Source organism: Camelus bactrianus, chromosome 3 (genome assembly GCF_048773025.1).
Source record: "Camelus bactrianus isolate YW-2024 breed Bactrian camel chromosome 3, ASM4877302v1, whole genome shotgun sequence".
In the NCBI taxonomy this organism is placed as follows: Eukaryota; Metazoa; Chordata; class Mammalia; order Artiodactyla; family Camelidae; genus Camelus; species Camelus bactrianus.
In genome coordinates this window covers 90741582-90762102 of record NC_133541.1, presented here as the reverse complement: position 1 = coordinate 90762102, position 20521 = coordinate 90741582, and the positions used below count along the sequence as shown (strand labels likewise).

Genomic DNA, 20521 nt, shown 5'->3' with positions numbered 1-20521 from the left:
CCACTTTCCCCAAAGTTTTTCTTTCCTCACTAATTTTATCATTAGTATTAGCTCATTTATGAAGCCTTACTGTCCCTTACTGTCCTCATTCTTGGTTTTGACTTTCAGGATAGATATTCCCTTTATTTATTCTTTGCTCTCTTGGCCCCACCCTCATTAATTGGAACTTAGACCCTGCCTTGTCCCTGAGCCCATTCTTACCCCAGCACTGTTCTTTATCAGCTTCTGGCACGTACCATTATCAGAAGTGATGTTCCTCTTTCTCCTGCTGAGTGATTTGGTTGCTCTTCGCTGATGCAAAGCAAGGGCAGAGAAGGGTGTTCTAACTTTCTAGTTATATCTTCTACTCCCCTATAAAAACCCTCAATTCATGGGAAATGGTTCATTCCTCATCCACTAACTGACCACTTCCAAATAATTGGCTCATAGTTTTCCCCATCTTCTCTGCATGTTGAAATCCTGCCCCAATTTTTAGGGTCTTTTATCAACTACTGTGTCCTCCAGGAACTTCCTGTTTCACATAATTCAACTGATAGCATATTGTTAAACTTCTTTGGTGGGATCTATCATATTGTGCCTTGTTTTAAATTTATCTCTGTAATATATTATAAGCTCATGATGGTTAGAGATTATGTACAGCCGATACATGGTATGTGAAAAATCAAAGGCCTTTAATCAGCAATTACTTAATGAGTCCATGAATGAACAGTAGATGCCCAATTAAATATGTTTATTTAACTTAAGGAAAATTGAGACTTGCAAAGAATGAGTAGCATTTTCTTTAATATCTTTTATGAAAAAAGACGCAAATTTCCTCAAGAATGTACCAGCACACTAAATCGAGCCACACAGAAAAATGATTACATATCATTATCAACTGGGATTTATCCCAAGAATGCAACTTCGTTCAGCATCTGAAAATCAAGTAATGTATCATATAACTAGAATAAAGGACAAATGCCGTATGGTCATCTGAACATGTACAGAAAAAGTATTTGAAAAAATCTGACACCCTTTCATGATAAAAATGATCAACAAATTAGGAATAGAAGGGGACATCATCAGCCTGATAAAGGGCATATATAAAAACTACAGTTAGCATCATACTTACTGGCAAAAGAAACGCTTCCTCTAAGATCAGGAATAAAACAGATGTTCACTCTCACAACTTCTATTAGACATCGTTCTGGAGGTTCTAGCCGGGGCAGTTAGGAAAGAAAAGGAAATGAAAAGTATCCAGGTTGGGAAGGAAGAAGTAAAATACCTATTTGCAGAGGACATGCCTCTAGTGGATAAGGGGTCAGCTGAGATGAGTCAGGTAGCCACTGAAGTGGGGAGAATATCCTCTAAACAGCTACTTAGACCCAAGAAATGGTTCAGCAAGGTTACTGTGATAGAGTATCAACATACAAAAATGAGTCATATTTCTATAGACTAGCAGTGAACACTCTGAAAATGAAACTAAGAAAAGAATTTCATTCACAGGAGGACCAAAAGAGTAAGTGCTTAGGAATAAATGTAACAAAAGGAAGTGAAAGGCTTGTACACTTAAAACCACAAAACCTTGTTGGAAGAAATTGAAGATCTATGTAAATGGGACGATATCCTATGTTTGTAGATTAGAAAACTTAATGCTAAGATGGCAGTATTTCTCAAATTGATTTATAGACTGCAACACAATCCCTGTCAAAATCCCAACTGGCTTTTTTTTTTTTTGCAGAAATTGAGAGTCTGATCCTAACGTTCATATGGAAATTCGTATGCAAATCATGTGTCAGATATGGGACATATATACAGAGCTCTTACAACTTGATTATAAAAAGACAAATAACTTAATTAAAAACTAGGCAAAGTAATTGAATAGATATTTCTCCAAAGAAGATAAAAAGAAGCAGTAAGCAAATGAAAATGTGCTCAAAATCATTAGTCATTAGAGAAATTCAAACCAAAAATACAGTGTGACACCACTTCACATCATTATAATAAAAAAGGTAATAATGAGTGTTGGCAAGGATGTGGAGAAATCTGAATCCTCATCCACTGCTAGTGGGAATGTAAAACATTACAGCTGCTTTGGAAAACAATTTGGCAGTTCCTTAATAAGTTAAATATAGAGTTATCATATGATGCAGTGATTTTACTTCTAGGTGTATATACCCAGATGAAATGAAAACATAGGTTCAAAGAGAAATAGTGCTCAGGTGTTCATAGCAGCTTTACTCATAATAGCCAAAAAAGGAAACTAATTTGAATATCCATCAACTGATGAATGAATAAATAAAATGTAGTATATCCATACAGTAGAGTATTATGCAACAGTAAAAGTCAATGAGGTACTGATATACGTCACAACATAGTTGAACTTTGAAAAAATGGTGCCAAGTAGAAGAAACCAGTCACCAAAGACCATATATTTTATGGTTCCTTTATATGAAATGTTTAGTACAGGCAAATCTATAGAAACAGATTAGTTATTATTAGTTAAGGGGTAACTATTGCATAGGGCTTGGGGGGAGGCAGGCAAGGGGACTGCTAATGGGGTGGGATTACTTTGGCTAGAATGAAAGAGCTCCAAAATTAGGTTGAAGCCATTCTTGTACAACCCTGTGAATACCAAAACCTGTTGAGTTCTGAACTTTAAGTGGGTGAGTTGTATTATCATGCAATTATTATATTTCAGTAAAGCTGTTTATAAATATACAATGAAATTCTGAGAACAGTTGATATACACCATGCTTTCAAAATCTGAAAAAGGGAAAGCAGGTATTAATTTTCCATTACAACTTTTATCCCTATTAAACTTGAAAATAGGTAGTCATTTATTGTATTTAAAATTTAGCTATACATTTTCCTGATTTCAAATAGTATAGTAATTAATAAAAATTCACAGAAATATTTACTTCTTTTCTATACATAAAATATTTTACAGAATAGGCCAAATACATTTGGTTCCTTGGCTTTGATGGAAAGAAGATATTCTATTAGCACTTTTTTTTTATTTAAGTATAGTTGATTTACAATGTCTATGAGTACTTTTTTAAAACAAAATTTCTTGTTTTACTTGCTCTAAGTTCTCTGGGACATAATTGTTACATTTATGTATGATGTGTACATATTGGAATTGACAGAATCTCTAGAGCAATGTTCTTAGAATTCAGTGATATCTGAGATCACACTTAGCGCTACTTATCAAATTATTCTTTATATTCTGCTTACAGTAAGATTTACAGTAAATGTTGTAAATGTTGGTTGACAAATATGAGGTTATGTGGTTTGGCAGTCAGAAATCTGTCAGCTGGTTTTGCTTAGATCTAGTTTTCTTTTTTGAAAAACCTGTGTTTGGCTTCTTCAAATTACCAAACGCTTTCCAGCCCTTCTCTTTCTTTACCCTTGCATGGCACACTGAAGACCCCCTTCTTTTTGACACCATGCTGCCTGGTCCTTCCTTCCCAGACTCCTGTACTGGCTTCTCTTCCTTTGCTTTCCCTTAGATGGTAGTGGTTCTCACAGTTCCTCCCTTAAGCTCAGTTCTTTTCATTGGTGTGTCTTCTTTGGAAATGGCCTCTATTGCTACAACTTCAAAAGCAATCTACAGAGTTGGTGATAAGCCACAAACTTACATCTTTACCCCCTGACTTCTTGACTGAGTTTCAAATTATTAGTTGGAATCTCTGCCTGTTTCTCTAAAACATTTCATACTCAAAATGTCCCAAATTCAACTTAAAATCAAGGTAAGTTCTTCCCTCTGTGTCCCGTTTTCTGTTAATAGCACTCCTATTAACTGCCTTGTCAATCAAACTAGAAGTTCAAGACAAAGTCCTGCCGATTTCTCCTAGAATCTCTTGACTGTCTCTTCCTCATCGTGCAACTTACTTCAGGCTCTCATCACTTATCACCGGACTGTTTATTGTCTATCTACATTAAGCACAAGGATTGTCTTTCTGAAATATTAACTTGCTTATGTAATGTTCTTGTTTAATTTAAACCTCTTCATAGACACCGTAAATCACTTCAGAAAAAAAGCCAAAGCTCTTGGGAAGGTTCCCCAGGACTCAGCCTGTGGCTAACTAGCTAAGCTTATCTCTGTCAACAATTCTGGTACACTTTTTATTCCTCAGCTGTGCTGTATTTTCAGATGTATTCACCTATGCTGTTTTTTGCTTTCATTTGTTTATTTTTTAAACTAATCTAAGGCTGACTGTATTCTACTTACTTTAGTAATTAATTCAGAACCCCAGGCTTCCGTCAGTCAGCATCCTGTCCTGTCTAGAGGAACCATTCAAAAGTCAGCGTGTGACTCAATTTGAGACATTAGGAGAAAAGCAAAGACTTGGTAGGTGCTCCTGCGGACAAGTTCTCTTTCTCTTAGGAGAGAGCCCCTGGAAGAAACACCCTGCCTTCCTCCAGATGTCCCAGTCAAAGGGCCAGCCTAGGGCTGCTACAGCCATTTTGCTTCCATCAGGGAAGGCAGCCTTAAGAATGAAGTCAAAGCACAGAGGAAGGCGTAGCTGAGCATATTTCAGAGAAACTGAGCAAGCGACATTGCCTTGAAACAATCCTAAATTCCTTGACACTTCTGGACTGCCAGATATGCAAGTTATTCAATTTCTGCTTTATGCCAGCTGGGATCAGTTTTTCTATGGCAGACCAAAGCCTCCAAACTGATCAATAAACTTTTTTAAAAAGAGCTCAAGGGGAGATGGGCAGAGGCACATTAGGTCTGCAGAGCATGAATGAAAATGAATTCCCATTAAGACTGCCTTTTCCCGTGAATAGCCTTGCCACCGTTAGGCACACTTGTTAGTACCTGTCTAGGCAGTATATGCTATATATTTGTGAAGACACTCCTTCCAAGTCTGATTGTGACATATGGTCTTGAAGAATTAATATTACAAAAGACCTAAATGCAGACATTCTTCTTAACATAAATGTTAATGCTAAATTTAAATTGATGGATAAATATTGGGCACAACTACATTGAAAAGCAGGGTGTTTTGATCAGTAAAAACCAAAACACCAGGCATTTTAATTTTTAAAATTTTAGGGGACATTTAGCCCAAAAATAAATGAAGAACATTCCTGTTTTTCATATAGAGTTCTTAAATACTTTACTGAGAGCCTTTTACATATAATTATTTTGAAGCTAACCTTTTAAGGTTTTTATTTAATTCTAGGGCAAATTGTGAACCATGGAGTTTTTGTAAAATAAAATATTTAACAAAAAAACCCACAAATTTAATATAATTCCATGTGTTCTATGTTCCAGGGTTCTTTTTTTCCCCCTTAAAAAAGAAAAATGTCTACCAACTTTCCATTTCTACTCTTTTTGTTGTCAGGAAGGCTGTTTGGAAGCAGAGAACAAAGAAGTTCTTTATTATGAAAGGAAATGCCTGAAAATAAGAGTTTTAAATAAATAATACTTAAATGAAGGACTTAAGTTTCCTAATTTTTAAGAATTTAGATCAATCTGGGCTTCATAAGTACCTTGATTGTTGGTATAACTTTAGATGTAAGAGGATCAGAAGGCAAGTTTTGGTCCATCACTTTTGTGTTGCTTGCTGCTTTATTGTATGCTATTCTCTCTCTCTTTTTTGTCTTCCTTATCTAGAAGTGATTATCAGTTTATTTGGTGATTAACGTATAGCTGTTCTAATTTCCTTTCTCTTCTGAATCCACATTCAGTTTTACTAAGATACACTGCACTAAGATAGCAACGCAAGATGCAACAGATCCTAATTTTGCACACATGGTTTCATTTCGTTGGATTAAATCTGATGGTAACTCATTCACCACATTATATATTTGCTCCTTATGTAACCAATTCATGCTAGAATTTTGATCTCTCTCGGGGAATTGGTAGATTATGATTTGTACCACTGTGCCTTCAGTGTTAAGCCTCAAATGAAGATATTATTTCAGAGAATGTCTGAATCTGGTAACTTTTTTTAGAAGAACATTCCAAGACGACACAACCATATAGCTGTTTCATGATACAGCTTGTAAGCAAGAATGACTTGTCAGAATAAATGGTGGGAAAAAAGAATGGATAGGCCAGTAGAGGAATTCAAGAAAAGCTTTGCTAACCATTCTTAACTGTGGGGTTTTGAATTTATTTCCTTGTATTTACAACTTTTATAATTATAATTTTTTCTGTGTTTTTTCTGTATATATTTCCTGTGTATAAACATATTGATTTGTTTAAATATATATGTATGTGTGTATGTGTATGTGTGTGTATATATATATATATGTATGTATATATACAACTAAAAAATAAACTGAAAGCTCAAGTTTACTTTTGGGGAATCATCTATGGTTATGGCTTTTATAATTGTTTCCTCTAGTCACTGGTCTCTGCTAGCTCTGTTCCTTAAAAAGGACAGCTAACTCCCAGGCATCTGTGGCTGGGTTTTCCTCACAATGGCTCATTTCCTCTTAAACGTATTAGCAAGTAGCTGCCAGTGTACCTAACTGTAGCTTTGTTTGACTTTCCACCTCTTCTACCTCTCTCTGCTTATTGAACTAAAAGAAAAGTACATTAAAGCTTATATAAATGGCCAGGTTTTTTTGGTTTAGGGAAAGTTTAAAAGAAAGCAGACCTTTCATTAATATGAAAGGGAGTGGGCTAGCCCCAACATTGAGGAAGTTAACTGGATAAGTGCAGGGAGGTACAATAGGAAAACTGGACACTTCCCAACGCCACCCAAGTTTGCCCTTTGCCATTTCTCTGTATTATTTTAGACTTGAAGTTAATTCCCAGAATGTCAAATATACCCATAATTCAGATGTATGTACAAAAACACATCCTGAAGCCAAAATTTAAAAAAAAAATGTATTTGCCACCCTCCACTGGTTCAAATAATTAATGTGAAAATTAGCTATAAATTTTTAAATGTAGTAATTTCATATTTTAAAATGTAATCCCTCTTGTATGTGTTTTTTTTTTTTTAAGTCTCTAGTAGAATAATTCCCTAATTGATGTAGAATGGAAACTAAAACACTGACATCTTTACTTATTTCCAATTTAAATTGCATTTAGGGGGAAAAAAAATATATAGAGTTTTGCTTTAGTTGGCCTTGTTTTACTGCCATGGGAGTTTCCCTTCATCTCGGTTCCCATAGATATGTGTGAGAAATTCTTTAGGGACTGAAACAAGAGTACCTTCAGGGTTATATGATCTGACCTAATCAACCATGAGTGCTCTCATACTCTTTTTTAAAAATCCCTTTTAAAAGCTATTTAATGAAGGCCTTTCTCAATCGTCTTCTCCTCCTCCCCCGGTCAGACATTGATGAGTGCAGCATCATTCCTGGGATATGTGAAACCGGCGAATGTTCCAACACCGTGGGAAGCTATTTTTGCGTTTGTCCACGTGGATACGTAACCTCAACAGATGGCTCTCGGTGCATCGGTAAGCCTCATAGTTTTGAAGGCACAATATACTGTTTTTTTATGATGACAGAACAGCCCAAACAGGTATAAAGATGGCAACGATTATAAAACCATTGGGAAAATGCCTAAAAGAGTTGTTTAAAATAAATGGTATCACTATTGAGGGACTGATAGACCAGGTGCTCTTTGCAAAAACTTCGGTTTCAGAAGCCATCTGGGTTTATTTTATGCTGTCAAAGTCATTTTTGAAATGAAGAAAGACTTCCTCAAAGGGCCGATCTCGTGGAGTGTTAGAGACCCAAAGGTACGAGAAAGATTTTTTTAAATCTACTTTGGAAGACAGTGTAGTCATTAACGTTTCTTTTGTTGCTGTGAATCATGAATGTGGCCAGTGTCTTATTTACTTAGCAGTTGTTTATTTTAGTGAAAATAGTTATTACAAAAAAGAAATCACATTTAGTTTTGTGTTTTAAGCATATTTGAGTTAAAGCAAAATATATTTGCATGTTCTCCTTTGTTTAAAAAGATAAAACAGTGCTCTCAGTCACGGGTAGGTCATCTATTTTTGAACAAGCCTTAGACTTGAAGAGCACTAAAGATTCGTATAGTACAAGAACTAGGGAAATTAACTCCCCACCCCAAGACTGGAGTTGCTCGGTTCACTAGTGGGTGACCATCTGGGCAGTGACTGTCTCCCATGCCCACTGGGAGGGTGTGTGAGCAGCTGACTGCCAGGGACTTTCTGTATCCAAGTGATGGTAAGTGACCTGGGTTGAGATGGAAATAACAGAGAATTAAGGATGAAAGCTAGAAATCCAAGGCCACCGGTAAGAAGGCCTGGATTCACTTGGGCATAAAATGTGTTGACATGCCAGGCGCTATGCTGTGGCCAGCCAACAGTGAACGTGAGAGATGGAGATCTTGCCTTCAGAGTACTGTGTTGTCATCAGAAATAGTTGTAGTCAACTAGCAATGGCAGTCAAAGAAGGAATGGTGGTAGCGGAAGCCAAGTTAACAGCTACCGTTTATGAAACACATGCCATGTGTAAGGCACTGGACAGCCACCTTACCTCATTATTGCATAGCGGGGAGCCTTGGGCAAGCTATTGACCTCTATATTTCAGTTTCTTCTAGTAAATGTTTAATGAAATATTCCTTATTACTACTATTACTATTATTAGGGAGAGGAGGAGGGTATAGGAGACTGAGGATGTAATCCTCATAATAGCCCTGTGTGGCAGGCATAATTATTCAGATTTACAGATGAAGGAATTGAGGTTAAGAGAGGTTAAGTGGCTTACACAGTGTTGCAGGGCGGATAAATGGAGCCAGGACTTGAATCTAGGTCTCTGCATTTGTGTTACTATGTACCACATTGTCTCCTTACCTTCTCTAAGGGGGCAGAGACCCTGTTCCCAGATATCAAGGTCTCCAGCATGAGTGGCTCACTGCCTCCGTGCTGCAGTCTGCTTTGAAAAGTAAGATGTCCTTTTGGAGCCTCCCTTTTCCATTGTGGAATTACGAGATTTGAATTGACAGTTGTTTGTCCTTTATAAATGAATCAGAATTCTGTTTTACACTAGGTGAAGCGTTATAGAAATGTCCATAAAACGGAGCAAATTAACTCTTTTTAGGGTCAGTGTTGCCAGTTGGCTCACTGCATGGTAAGTCTGATTCATGTAGCATAGTAACAGCTATGAGAATTGAAATTGAGTAGAACTGCCTACACTTGGCTTAATTTTCTTAAACTGTATAGGAGAAGAATGTGCCTACACACACACACACACACACACACACACACACATTCAGGCAGCCATCAGCTTGAACCAGGCATGAACTCAACTCTGTAAGAGAAGGGTCAGTTTGGGAGTCATCACTGAACATCATTGGATGCCGTAGATCCTGGCTTCGGGAAACTTACACTTTAGAATATGGCTAAAGGAAATGTGGCTGGAGAAATAAGTGAATTTATAACTGTGAAGTTCTGAAAATACCAAAGAAGATGTATGTGTTTTGTTTGGTAGGCAATATGGAGTCATTGAAGGCCTTTGAGAATGAATTGTCCAACAATACAAACTAGACAGAAGGCAGAATTTGCCCTAACAATGTTAGCATTTTATGTCAGATTTCTAAGCTATTTCTTTCTCTCTGATTTCTTAAATTTCTAAATTTTTTTTTTAGTCAAACAAAATGTGTCCATTTTTTTTTTGCATTGAAAAGGAGGCTTATTCTTCATCATATTCAGGTAATCAAGATCCCCAGTGATTTACAGAGTTTGTTTTTTTTCAGTGTCAGATATTTAGTTTACCATTAAAATCGTGATAAGCTGTCTTTACATTTTTGCCTCTTTATATGAAGTTCAGAGCCTTTACCTGGACTTTCAAAGCCCTTTAGTACCAGCTTGTACTCAGGACCCATCTCTAACTGCTCACCACCTCACACTCGCATTTCTCTCATTTCCATACATGAGTACGCTGCCCACAGTATTTCCTCTGCCTGAAGCGTCTTGATTTCCCCCTTCAGTGCTCATTAAAACCCAACTCATCCTTTGAGTCGCCATTTAGATATCACTTTTCCTTTAGAGCCATCCCTCCTTAACCCACATTTTCTTCCTGGGCAAAATCAATCAGCCCTTCCTGTGGTATTTTTTTATTTCCTTCATTTCCGGGTTTATCACAGGGTCACAAGTACTTGTGCTTTACTCGCTGGCCAGACTGTGAGCACCATTAGGTCCTGCCTTATGCAGCTTTCTGTCCCCTGTGTCTTATATAGTCCCTTCAGTAGAGGTGTGGGATCAGTAAATCTTTTTCTGAATGAACAGACAACCATAAATGAACGAGTGAGATGATACTGAATGTAAGAATTTCACACTGGTTAATGACTGCTGTGCATCCTTGGGCATCCTGCTGGGCATGATGTGACGCACTGAGTTTTGGTCCCCAGTGCTCAGAAGATGAGAGAGCCTGCTTGAGCTCCAGAGAGAGGAGGCACAGTCAGTCATGTGCTAAGATTGAGACCCCCATCATTTCAGTATCAATATCCTGACCCAGCAACAGAAGAAAGTCCCTAAGGACGGGAGAATGGTGTTCCAAAATGACAAAACAAATGTTAAAATTAAGTAAGCAGCTTAAATTTTTTTCAAAAAACTATGTTTCATTTGGGTTAAGTATGTGTTTTCCACATATGAAAAAAAATAGGTCTAGCGTTTTAATATGTAAGACATCTTGGATTTTGATTTTTAAAAATCTGAGTCTGTATTTTCTTAGATTGAATTTATTTATGATTGTTTTATCTATGTCATAGGTATTTCCATGCTGCTTATTTTAGAACCACATATATGCTAGCAGTGATGAGCTGGATGAGCTCAAAACTTTTTCTTTGAGTAGGAAACTGCATGCTATCTGTAGCTTTTATTCTGAGAGTGACATACGCTGAATGCTGCCCTAATTCCTTATTCTAGTTAATGAAAACATCCTGAGTCTACACAGCATATAAAACATCGGTAAACTGCCTTTTTCTTTTATGTGTAGAAAAATAATTTCATATGGCAGGAGAGTTTAACCAGGCATTTAATTATACAATAGGATAGTTTTCCCATTTTATATTATACTAAATATAAAACTCAAATTCTTAGTTTAATTTTATCTGGTGTTTTTCATCAAGTTTTTTTTTTTTTTTAATATCCAGGAAACAGCTAGCTTCCTTTTTTTAACAAAGAGTACTGACATATGTCAGTTCTGAAAATAGTTGAGCCACACCTAATAATTTTTCTTCTCAGAAGCATTTTTAATAGCACAACTTAATGACCCTTATATCATTTTGTAAGTCAATGTCATTGTAAAGCCCATGGCATTATTAGTACCTAATTTCTACATTGCGGTGTGGTTGAGAAGAGTGACTGGCAGTCAACAATAAGTCCATAAAGAATTGACAAGCAGCAGGGAGCAAATTCTGTCTGCAAGTTAAGGTACCTGCTACTGTTGTATATGCAGAACTAGCTGGGACCCTAAGTGGGGGGCGAGGAAGTGCCAGTTTTGCACAGAAGTGCCAGTCGGCAGCAAGCGACATTCAGAAGATAAGAGATGGCACTTAGACATCCTTAGGGTAGTATGCTGTTGCCACAGCATCCTAGTGCATTTCCTTGAGTTTCACAAAAGTTTCAGTGCACAGTATCGCTATGGGATGTTCTTGAGAAAACAAAACCTGAAAACATATTGGGAAAAATTGTAACATAAGCAAAAGTTTGAGGCAGTAGGTAATTCATTTGCTAAATAATTTCTTAGCCAATAGATGCTCTAAGTCTAGGAGAAAGGCCTGATTGTTACAGTTAAAATTCTCAAGGAAGCGAGCCCTGATGAAGAAGACCTTAAAAGGTGAGTGAGAGCTAAACAAAGGACTAAGGCTGTGCTGAGCGAGGAGAAAGGCGTGAGCAGCACTACAGATGCTGAAAGTGACTGGGCTCAGGCGATGATGAGAAGAGCTTGTCTGGAAAAGAGAGCTGAGTACGAAAGTAGTTGGAGAGAAAACAGGAAAGATGGATTAAGATTTCGATTATATTGTTAAGGCTCTTAACAGTCGTGCTAAGGAGTTTCTGGTTGATCCCGAGGACAGTGAGAGCAGAATTTCTGAGTGGGACAGAGACAAAAATCAGTAGGGGAAAACTGTTTAAAGGAAATGAGGAAGATCTTCAGATAGTGATACAGAGTGATGGTTGGGATGTGCTGTTCTTATGCACCACTGTGTGTGGCGGGCGTTGATTTCGTGTGTGTGTGTGTGTGTGTGTGTGTGTGTATGTGTGTGTGTATTTGCAACACATGCTTGAAGGATAACTCAGAACTCCTAAGAATGTTTAACTAAAGGGGGAAGAGGAGACAGGGATGAAACAATAGATTGAATATTGTTTTAGTTTTAACCTCAAAATCATATAAAAGGTGACTGATAGAACAGGGATAGTAGTTTTAATTAAGAAAAATGTCCTAGAAAGAGAAGGTTAGACAATAAGGAAGAAAAACTTCACTATTTTAAAGGAAGTGAACCTAGGAGCCACATTGGTTCTCTTTCTTTCATTGTTCCTGGTTCTAGTTAGTCTTTTATAATGGAAACATGAAAGCAACCTGAAAGTATTTTCGGAATAGCAAGAATCTGCAGAATTCATCAAATGGAACCCAGGTTGGTCCCAGACCCACAAAGAGGCAGGTGCAGGGCTCTGGTATCGGGATGGAGGCTGGTTGCTATTTGCTGAGCACCTGCTATCCCTGGTCTTCTGACCTGAGCTAACCTCGTTGGTGTTTCCTGGCTGACCCCTCCATTTTTAATGAGCAAAGCTCACTCAACGGGAGACATATATTTTCAAGGTACAACCCTCTGACTTTTACCAAGTTTTCATCACATTGTATAATTAACCATTAGTTCTCTTAAATCAAGTTTAGACTAGATGTCAAGCCATGAAACAAACTCCGATAAGAGTGCCATTATTTTGTTTCAAGATAGATTTATATTTTAATCAGAGGAGATGAATTGCTTCCTCTTTCCCAGTATGGCTTTAAATAAGACTTCATGTAAACCTTGTTCTGGGAGTGTAGTGAGGGTGATAGGGGATTATTAGAGAAATAGACATGTTTTCATTACTTAGGACCTATCAGTCCTACCGTTAAACATATACCAGGCATTAAAAGGATTTTTCCTAATGGTGTAATAAATACTCTTCACCTACTTTGCCCCTAACAGTCCCCTGCTTCAAGGGGTGGTGTGCCTAGACAACTCTTAGTTCCATAGGGCGCCCCTTTTTATTCTTCATATAGCACATTTCCAACTCAGTACTTTCTAAGGACCGTGCAGTTTCAGATACGCAAAGGGAAGAACCTAACTCCTAGCCACTGGTTTGCTTTTGAAATATATTTTTAAAGAGATCTTAACTGTGAGACATCACACCACACTGTGTCTGTATCTCACCATGGTAAGTTTTTGATGCAAAAGATTGGAAGTAGATTGCTTGTCTCCTCCGTGTTATTAGGAGAGACTGGTTGTAGAATTTATGAAAAAAAAGGTTATGATTTACTTTCCAATCCTCTCTTTCTGCCCCTCTACCCTCTCAATAACGAACGACACGGTTTTCTCAAATCCATCTTATAGGGCTGTCTAGAGGTTTCCAAACTGTGTAGAACAGCAGTTATGTATGTTTACTGAATCTGAAGACCCCTCTTTAAACGTCAAAAATGTCTTCAGATCCTTGCGTGATGGTCACTCAGTTTTTTTGAGAAAATATATAATGAAAAAACTACTGGATATTTAGTAGTAATTTTGAATGATTTTGTGTTTCATTTATCACCATGGAATCTCAGTAAGTGGGAATCATAGTAGTGCCTACTTAATAGGAGGTGTTTTTCATTTGCACTGCAGTGTTCAGGGTGAATGCAGATTTGTGGTCCCCACACGGTATCACTGCACACTCCCAGAGTCCGGGACCTGAACGGATTCCTAATGAGTCTCTACTCATTTTGATTCATGTTACCTTATTTCTGATGTGTTGTATTTGATCCATGAGTTGTTTAGAAGTGTAAGGGGTTTCGCTAGTTTGCAAATCTTCTGTGTGGGCTTGAAAAAGTTGTGTTTTCTCTAATTGTTTGATAAATACATCCATTGGATCAAACTGGTTGACCCTACTGTTCAAAGTTTCTCTAGAGCTACTAAATTTTGTCTGCTTATCTATCAGTTACTGAAAGTGTATAAATGTTCCACTGTTAGTAGATTTCTCAATTTTTCCATGTGGTTCTTTAAGTTTTTATTTTATGTATTTTGCTGCTATGTTATAAGGTGATAAATGTTTAAAAGAATTATATTTTCCTGGTGAATTAAGCTTTTGTTTTTCAGTGTGTATTGACTGTCTAAAGTTTTTTTTTTTTTTCATTTTGTTTTTGGTCTACTTCTAAATATTTTTTCTTGCCCATTTTATCTCATATTATTTTACATTATATTTTCTGAATTAGAGAGGAGGTTTTAAATATATGCCAGTTAGATATTTTTCCTATCAGTCTTTGTGCTATTTTTTGTTTTAAATGTGTCTCTTTTAAACAGCCTAAATCTAAATTTTGGGAGGCATAATCTCATTAAATTCATTTGTATTTATTACAGTAACTGATATATTTATTTTTATTTCTGTTATCTTCTTCTTTGCTTTCTATTTATCTTTTTTTTTCCATTATTTTTTTCTCTTTCTTGCTTTCTTTTGGATTTATTCAGGTTTCCCTCCTTCCCTAGACCTCATTCTTTTTCCTCTGTTGTTTAAAATTTACATGCTTTACTTTTGTTGTTTTAGTGCTTATCCTGCCTGCTTTAAGATGCTTATGTAAATTAAAGCCTAAAATTAATCTGTACTTTTACCCAAATCTTTAAACAATAAAAGAATATTAGAATGGTTACACTTGATAGCCCTTTCCCAACTTTAAAAAATCTAGCTGTGCGCCACTCCCTGTTTGCAACAAACTTATTATTATTATTACTGTTTGATATTTTAGTGCTTGTCCATGTATCTAACAATGTTTTCCCTCTTTATTCCTTCATACTTTTCAAAACTTCCAATTGGAATCATTTTCTTTTGTTCCTAAAACACCTCTTCTAAAATTTCCTTTAGCAAAAACCTTTGAATAGAAAATTCTCACTGTGTTTTCCTGCAAATGATCTTAATTCCCCTCTGGAAAGATTGTTTCTTGGGGTACAGAATTGTAGGTGGATAGTTATTTTATCACAGTATACAGAAGATACTATTTCATTGTGTTCCAGCATCCTCTGGCACTATTGAGAAGTCAGTGCTTGGCTTAAATACCATTTCTTATCAGGTAATCTGTCTTTTCTTTTTAGCTGTTTTTAAGATCTTTACCTTTTCTTAATTGTTCTTCAGTTTCACAGTGATGTGCTAGGCTGTGGATATCTTTTTCATTTTCCCTACTTTGAATTTATTAGACTTCCTAGATCTGAGGTTGTCTTGCAAGCTAGTATCTGTTGACTGTTGGCTCTCCCCCAACTGTCTGCTTATTACACTTTCTAGTACTCTTATTAGATGTAAATTCCCTTTTCACACTCACCTCCATATTTCTTAACCTTATTTTAACATTTTCTATCTCTTTGACTCTGTGAACTACACTGAAATAATTTATTCAGCTGTATCTTCCAGCTTGGTAATTATCTTTTCGTCCATGTGCAATACACTGTTTAATGTAGTCACTAAGCATTTTATTTAAGTTATGATTATTTTCACTTATGTAATTTTCATTGAATTCCTTGAAGTCTGTTCTTTCACTGTTTGTGGGCTTATTTTCCCTGTTCGCATTTTAAAACTTTTAATTACCTTAAAAAGATTCAATATAATTTAGTTACTAACAGTTGACCAGTTATTGTTAATTTAAAACCATTAGTGATTTTCAGAGCTGGTTTGGCCATTCCAGTGTCTGGAGTCTGCTGTTTGTTCAGCTAGCTTTTGTTCATCGAGCCTTGTTTCTTTGTGTGTTGTTTATTTACTTACTTATTCAGTTAGTTAATTTACTGTGAGATATTTCTTTTTTCTGGAGCTTTATCTTGGGAGTTCTTTGAGAACTACATTATTAAGTCCTTGGTGGTATTGGTTTTTGCGAGTAACTTGGAATGTCTCTACCTGGAGACCTCTTTATGTTATATTCTTCCTTTGAAGTTTGTCTGAACACAAACCCAATATTTTGGCATCAAAGCTGTCTGTGTGAGGAAGAGCTTGTGGTTTCAAATTCTTGGGAAGAATCTTTTTTATTTACTCTACCCAGAACCAATGTAGAAACAGGCAAATCTCTTAGCTGTCTTCCTCTACATTAGCCATAAAACAAAGATATAGCAGTTTGGGGCCCCTACTTTATGAGGGGGTTTCCCATTACATTTTATTTTGGAACAGTGAATCTGGGCTTTTATCTCTTAGGCTCTGGCCCCTGTGAAACTGTTAGAGTTGAAAGTCAAAGCCTGGAGTTCTGCAGAAGCCCTGAAGCTGAAACCTAGCTGTGCACTTACCTCCTAAAACTCCTGTTCTCACTTCATTTTGAGACTCTTTTTCTTTTTTCTTTCATGCTAGCTGGATAATGTATCTTTTAAAATAGTTTTTCATGTTTTATCCAGGGTGACTTATTTGGTAGGGACACTCAGGGTAGCTAAAACTCCATTTGGCTGGAAACAGAATATATATTGTTTTATTTATTTCTCCCATCAACCCTGTTCCATGAAGAGGAAGAGTTAGACACAGTTGCAGAATCAGTTAATAATATTTGTTGTATACCTAGGTATCCTGACTTGAGGCCATGATTCTTCTCTCCCCACTCCCCACCCCCAAATCTTATAATACAGCTTCCTTAAAGAGCCTTGAAGAGATAAATACTTTCCACCTATCTTGTAAGCACTATGTTTTGTAACAGCGATTACTGCAAATAGTTTCGACTTTCTTATCTTAGTTTACATCCTATTCTTGAAGAGTGTAGCAATCAAGTAAATTTGGGAATTTGATACTTTGGGTTCCTGGAATGCATATTCTAAAAACCATTTTCCTGGATAATTTTTGGGACTAGAAACCTATCTGTGAAATTACTCCCAGTGACAGCCTGTCCAAGTCCAACTTGTGACGTTTATGAACTGTCTGCAGTGCCTTTAAGTATGCGTACATGCCTCAGATTTAGTGCTTCGTTTTCGGGCATACTGGTTTCTTTTGGGAGATGGAAGTTGTTCTGATTCTTACATTAAGGCCAATTCATTCATTTGACAGTAGTGTTGAAGCAACCTGAGGTATACTACGGCCATTTGAGGAAATAACATATTTATTTTAAACTCAATACCTAGTGCAAAATATTGAGGCTTTACCTGTTAATGGCATTACTTTAGTTAATAGTTTTATCTGCATTGGTGACACGCAGCTCCTGATTGTTGTGGTGTTATCTTTCTTCTTGTGGCCACAGACAAAACTTCTTTGAAGCCTCTTGATAAAAGTTGAATAATATTTAGTGGAACTAGACTCACAATTTTTTGACCCTCCAAATAAAATCCAAAAGTCCTTCCCTCACGGTCTGTGGGGCTAGACAAGCTTTTGCCTTCAGCACCTCTCTGAGCTCATACGTAGCCTCCCACTCCCACTTGGTCGCGCTCTTCTCTAGTCACATGGCTTCCTTGTTTTTCACACATGTCAGGCTCATCTCCTTCTTTCTCTTGAACTGCTCTTCTTTCAGATGACTGTGTGGCTTTTGCTCTCACCCTTATTAAAGTCTCTGCTCAGATGTCACTGTCTCAAAGGAGCTGTTCTGTTCAGCCTTTCTAAAATAGCACCGGCATTGATTGGATATTACTGTGTAACAAATAAGCACAAAATCTCACTAGCAAACCACAGTACACATCTGGGGGTCAGCTGGGGATTGACTCGTCCAGGCTGAGATTGGGTGGGCACTTCCCTTCGAGCTCCTGATCTGTCTGGGTGTGGCTTCTCACCGCGGTGTGGGCTCATATCTGCTTCACGTCTTTCATTTTTGAATGCCTGGGGTATGGCATGGCATACATGCTCAGTGAATGTATGCTCAGGCCATGAGTAAAGGAATGAATATGTCTACTAGAAATTAAAAGTCTAAGTAGATATAATAGAAACTAAGTAAAATAATTCATTTCACTTAGTCTCGTATAACATGTGAAATAATTGATGTAAGAACTCAAGATAATCTGTCATGTCTTCTATTTTATTTTCACATGTTCAGATCAGAGAACAGGCACATGTTTCTCGGGCCTGGTGAATGGTCGCTGTGCACAAGAGCTTCCTGGCAGAATGACAAAAATGCAATGCTGCTGTGAGCCCGGCCGCTGCTGGGGCATTGGAACCATTCCTGAAGCCTGTCCCGTCAGAGGCTCTGGTGAGCTGCTGGCTACTAGTCTGCTCAGACAGACAGTATTAGGAAAATTAGTAACAATTATGTGCTTTGGTCTTCTCCTTAAAGACAAGTCATATTTGCATCCTGTTAGTGTCTTCAGAATAACTCGGGTGTTTTTGTGGGTTTTGCAGTGGGATTGTTTTTTCGGACCAGTTTTTATTACATCCAATTGTTAATATTAGAAAAAAAATCCTAAAAAACTGATCATGACTTGATTTTAAGCCAGTATTTTCACAATTATTGAAATATAATTATTGAAATGTACTGGAATGTCAGTATTTCTGTTCAGTTTTACAACCTCCTAATCTTCCATTTGAGAGCTTGAATATCTTTAAGTAACAAAGTTTGGTCTTCATGTATATTTGATTTCAGAAGTACCCTCAGCTTATAGTGGCTCAGTCCTTGAAGACACTTCCTCTCTTTTCTAATGACCTTGAAAATTGAGAATACAGGAGTAGGAGGAGACCTCTCATTCACTGTGCTATGTTAACTGCCCTATAAGTGAGGCTATAACAGGAAATGAAGATGAATGAGAAGTAGTTCCTCTTGCTAACGCAATATAAATAGTAAAGTACAATTAACATTTATCACATAAAGATATATTGATAATGTGTTACTATTGTCTTCATATTTTATTATAAATATTATGAAAAATAATTAAACTTTTTGAAATAAGCTTGTAAAGATATGTATCTATATGTATTATTATGGAGAAAAAAATTAGGGCAGATTCTTTCTAAATATCTAAGCCATAAAGTATGAAAATTGAGTAGTAAAAATTTTTTTAAAACAGAGTTAATGAATAGTATATAATTTTGGAAACTCATTGTTCCACTAATAATATTTGATAGTAATATTAATACTCAAACAAGTACTTGAGTTAAATACATTTCATTTCTTCTTAGATCGTGCCATAATTCTGAGAACAGTTAAGAAAATAAGGCAGTCACTACATTTTTGCTTCTTTTCCCTCAGCTTTTATACGTGGACAAATAAGGAGCAGATTTAAAATCTTACTCAGTACTGTCTTCTGTTAAAGTCCATATTAGAGAAAAAATATTCTGAAGCCATATTAATCCCTTAAAGAGAAGAAAAAAAGATAGGAAAAATGTGTAGGTACAATACTGATGAAGATTTAAGTAAAACCAAATATACAGAATGAATTACTTAAAGGTTAATTTTCATCCATTCAAGTAAATTTCTTGCATTTACAGTTACATCTGGAATTTTATGAGTTGCTTTTAGGGACATAAAGTCAAAAAATAAATATGGACAATTCTTTGGTTATGCAACTCAGTTAAAATATGGCACATAGGTTTTAATTTTTTCTGAATCATCTGTATCTTTTCCTGCTACTGTTAGCATTGAAAATGTTTATCAGGATAATAACTTATTTATATCATGTTGTAGAGATAACCCAAAATGATCATTACAATACGCATATTGCTTTTATTATGCAGAAGTCCATCCATTTGTGTTTAACTGAACTTTTTTTTCTTTTAGAGGAATATCGCAGGCTTTGCATGGACGGACTTCCAATAGGAGGCATTCCAGGGAGTGCTGGTTCCAGACCTGGAGGCACTGGGGGGAATGGCTTTGCCCCAAGTGGCAATGGCAATGGCTATGGCCCAGGAGGGACAGGCTTCATCCCCATTCCTGGAGGCAATGGCTTTTCTCCTGGCGTTGGGGGAGCTGGTGTAGGAGCTGGAGGACAGGGGCCCATCATCACTGGGCTAAGTGAGTGTTCACTTTTTGTGTAGACTCTCTAGTTTTCTGCCTTAAATAATATTATATTATCTAACTTTTTTTTCCAAAAATGTGTGTGTGTGTGTGTGTGTGCGTGCGCACGTTCATGTGTATAGAAATCTATTTCAAGGTCTAAAACATAATGTAGTAATACAAAATCTTAGGAAAGTTTTATTTTTATGTTCCATAAACTTTCTAAATTGGAGAAAAAGAATGAGTGACCCAGGTTCTCGCTGAAAATAAAGACGGGAGCATGGTGATACTCCAAGTCTAGATGACGCCATTAAAGTGCACGTTTCTGGGTTCCAGTGTATTTCATTTGGCCGTTTGCAGCTGCCCTGATCATACACCCCTTGAGTTATTTTCCAGAGCCATTTCTCAAGTGAGATAAACTGAATAAGTCTTGCTCTGTGCCTGTACAAATATTATAGTGAAATATCTTTCTTTTCTTCGCCCTTTTTTGTTGAAT

The 20521-nt window shown here is 36.7% G+C and overlaps 1 protein-coding gene across 2 annotated transcripts in view; it reads left to right on the top strand.

Moving 5' to 3' along the window:
• FBN2 (fibrillin 2) overlaps positions 1–20521 on the top strand; it is a 207360-nt gene that overhangs the window by 87656 nt on the left and 99183 nt on the right. For both annotated transcript variants that reach the window (XM_074360603.1, XM_074360604.1), the window contains 3 exons: positions 7287–7412; positions 18136–18288; positions 19810–20043. In XM_074360603.1, the coding sequence (XP_074216704.1) occupies positions 7287–7412; positions 18136–18288; positions 19810–20043 (513 nt within the window). The remainder of the gene's footprint in view (positions 1–7286; positions 7413–18135; positions 18289–19809; positions 20044–20521) is intronic.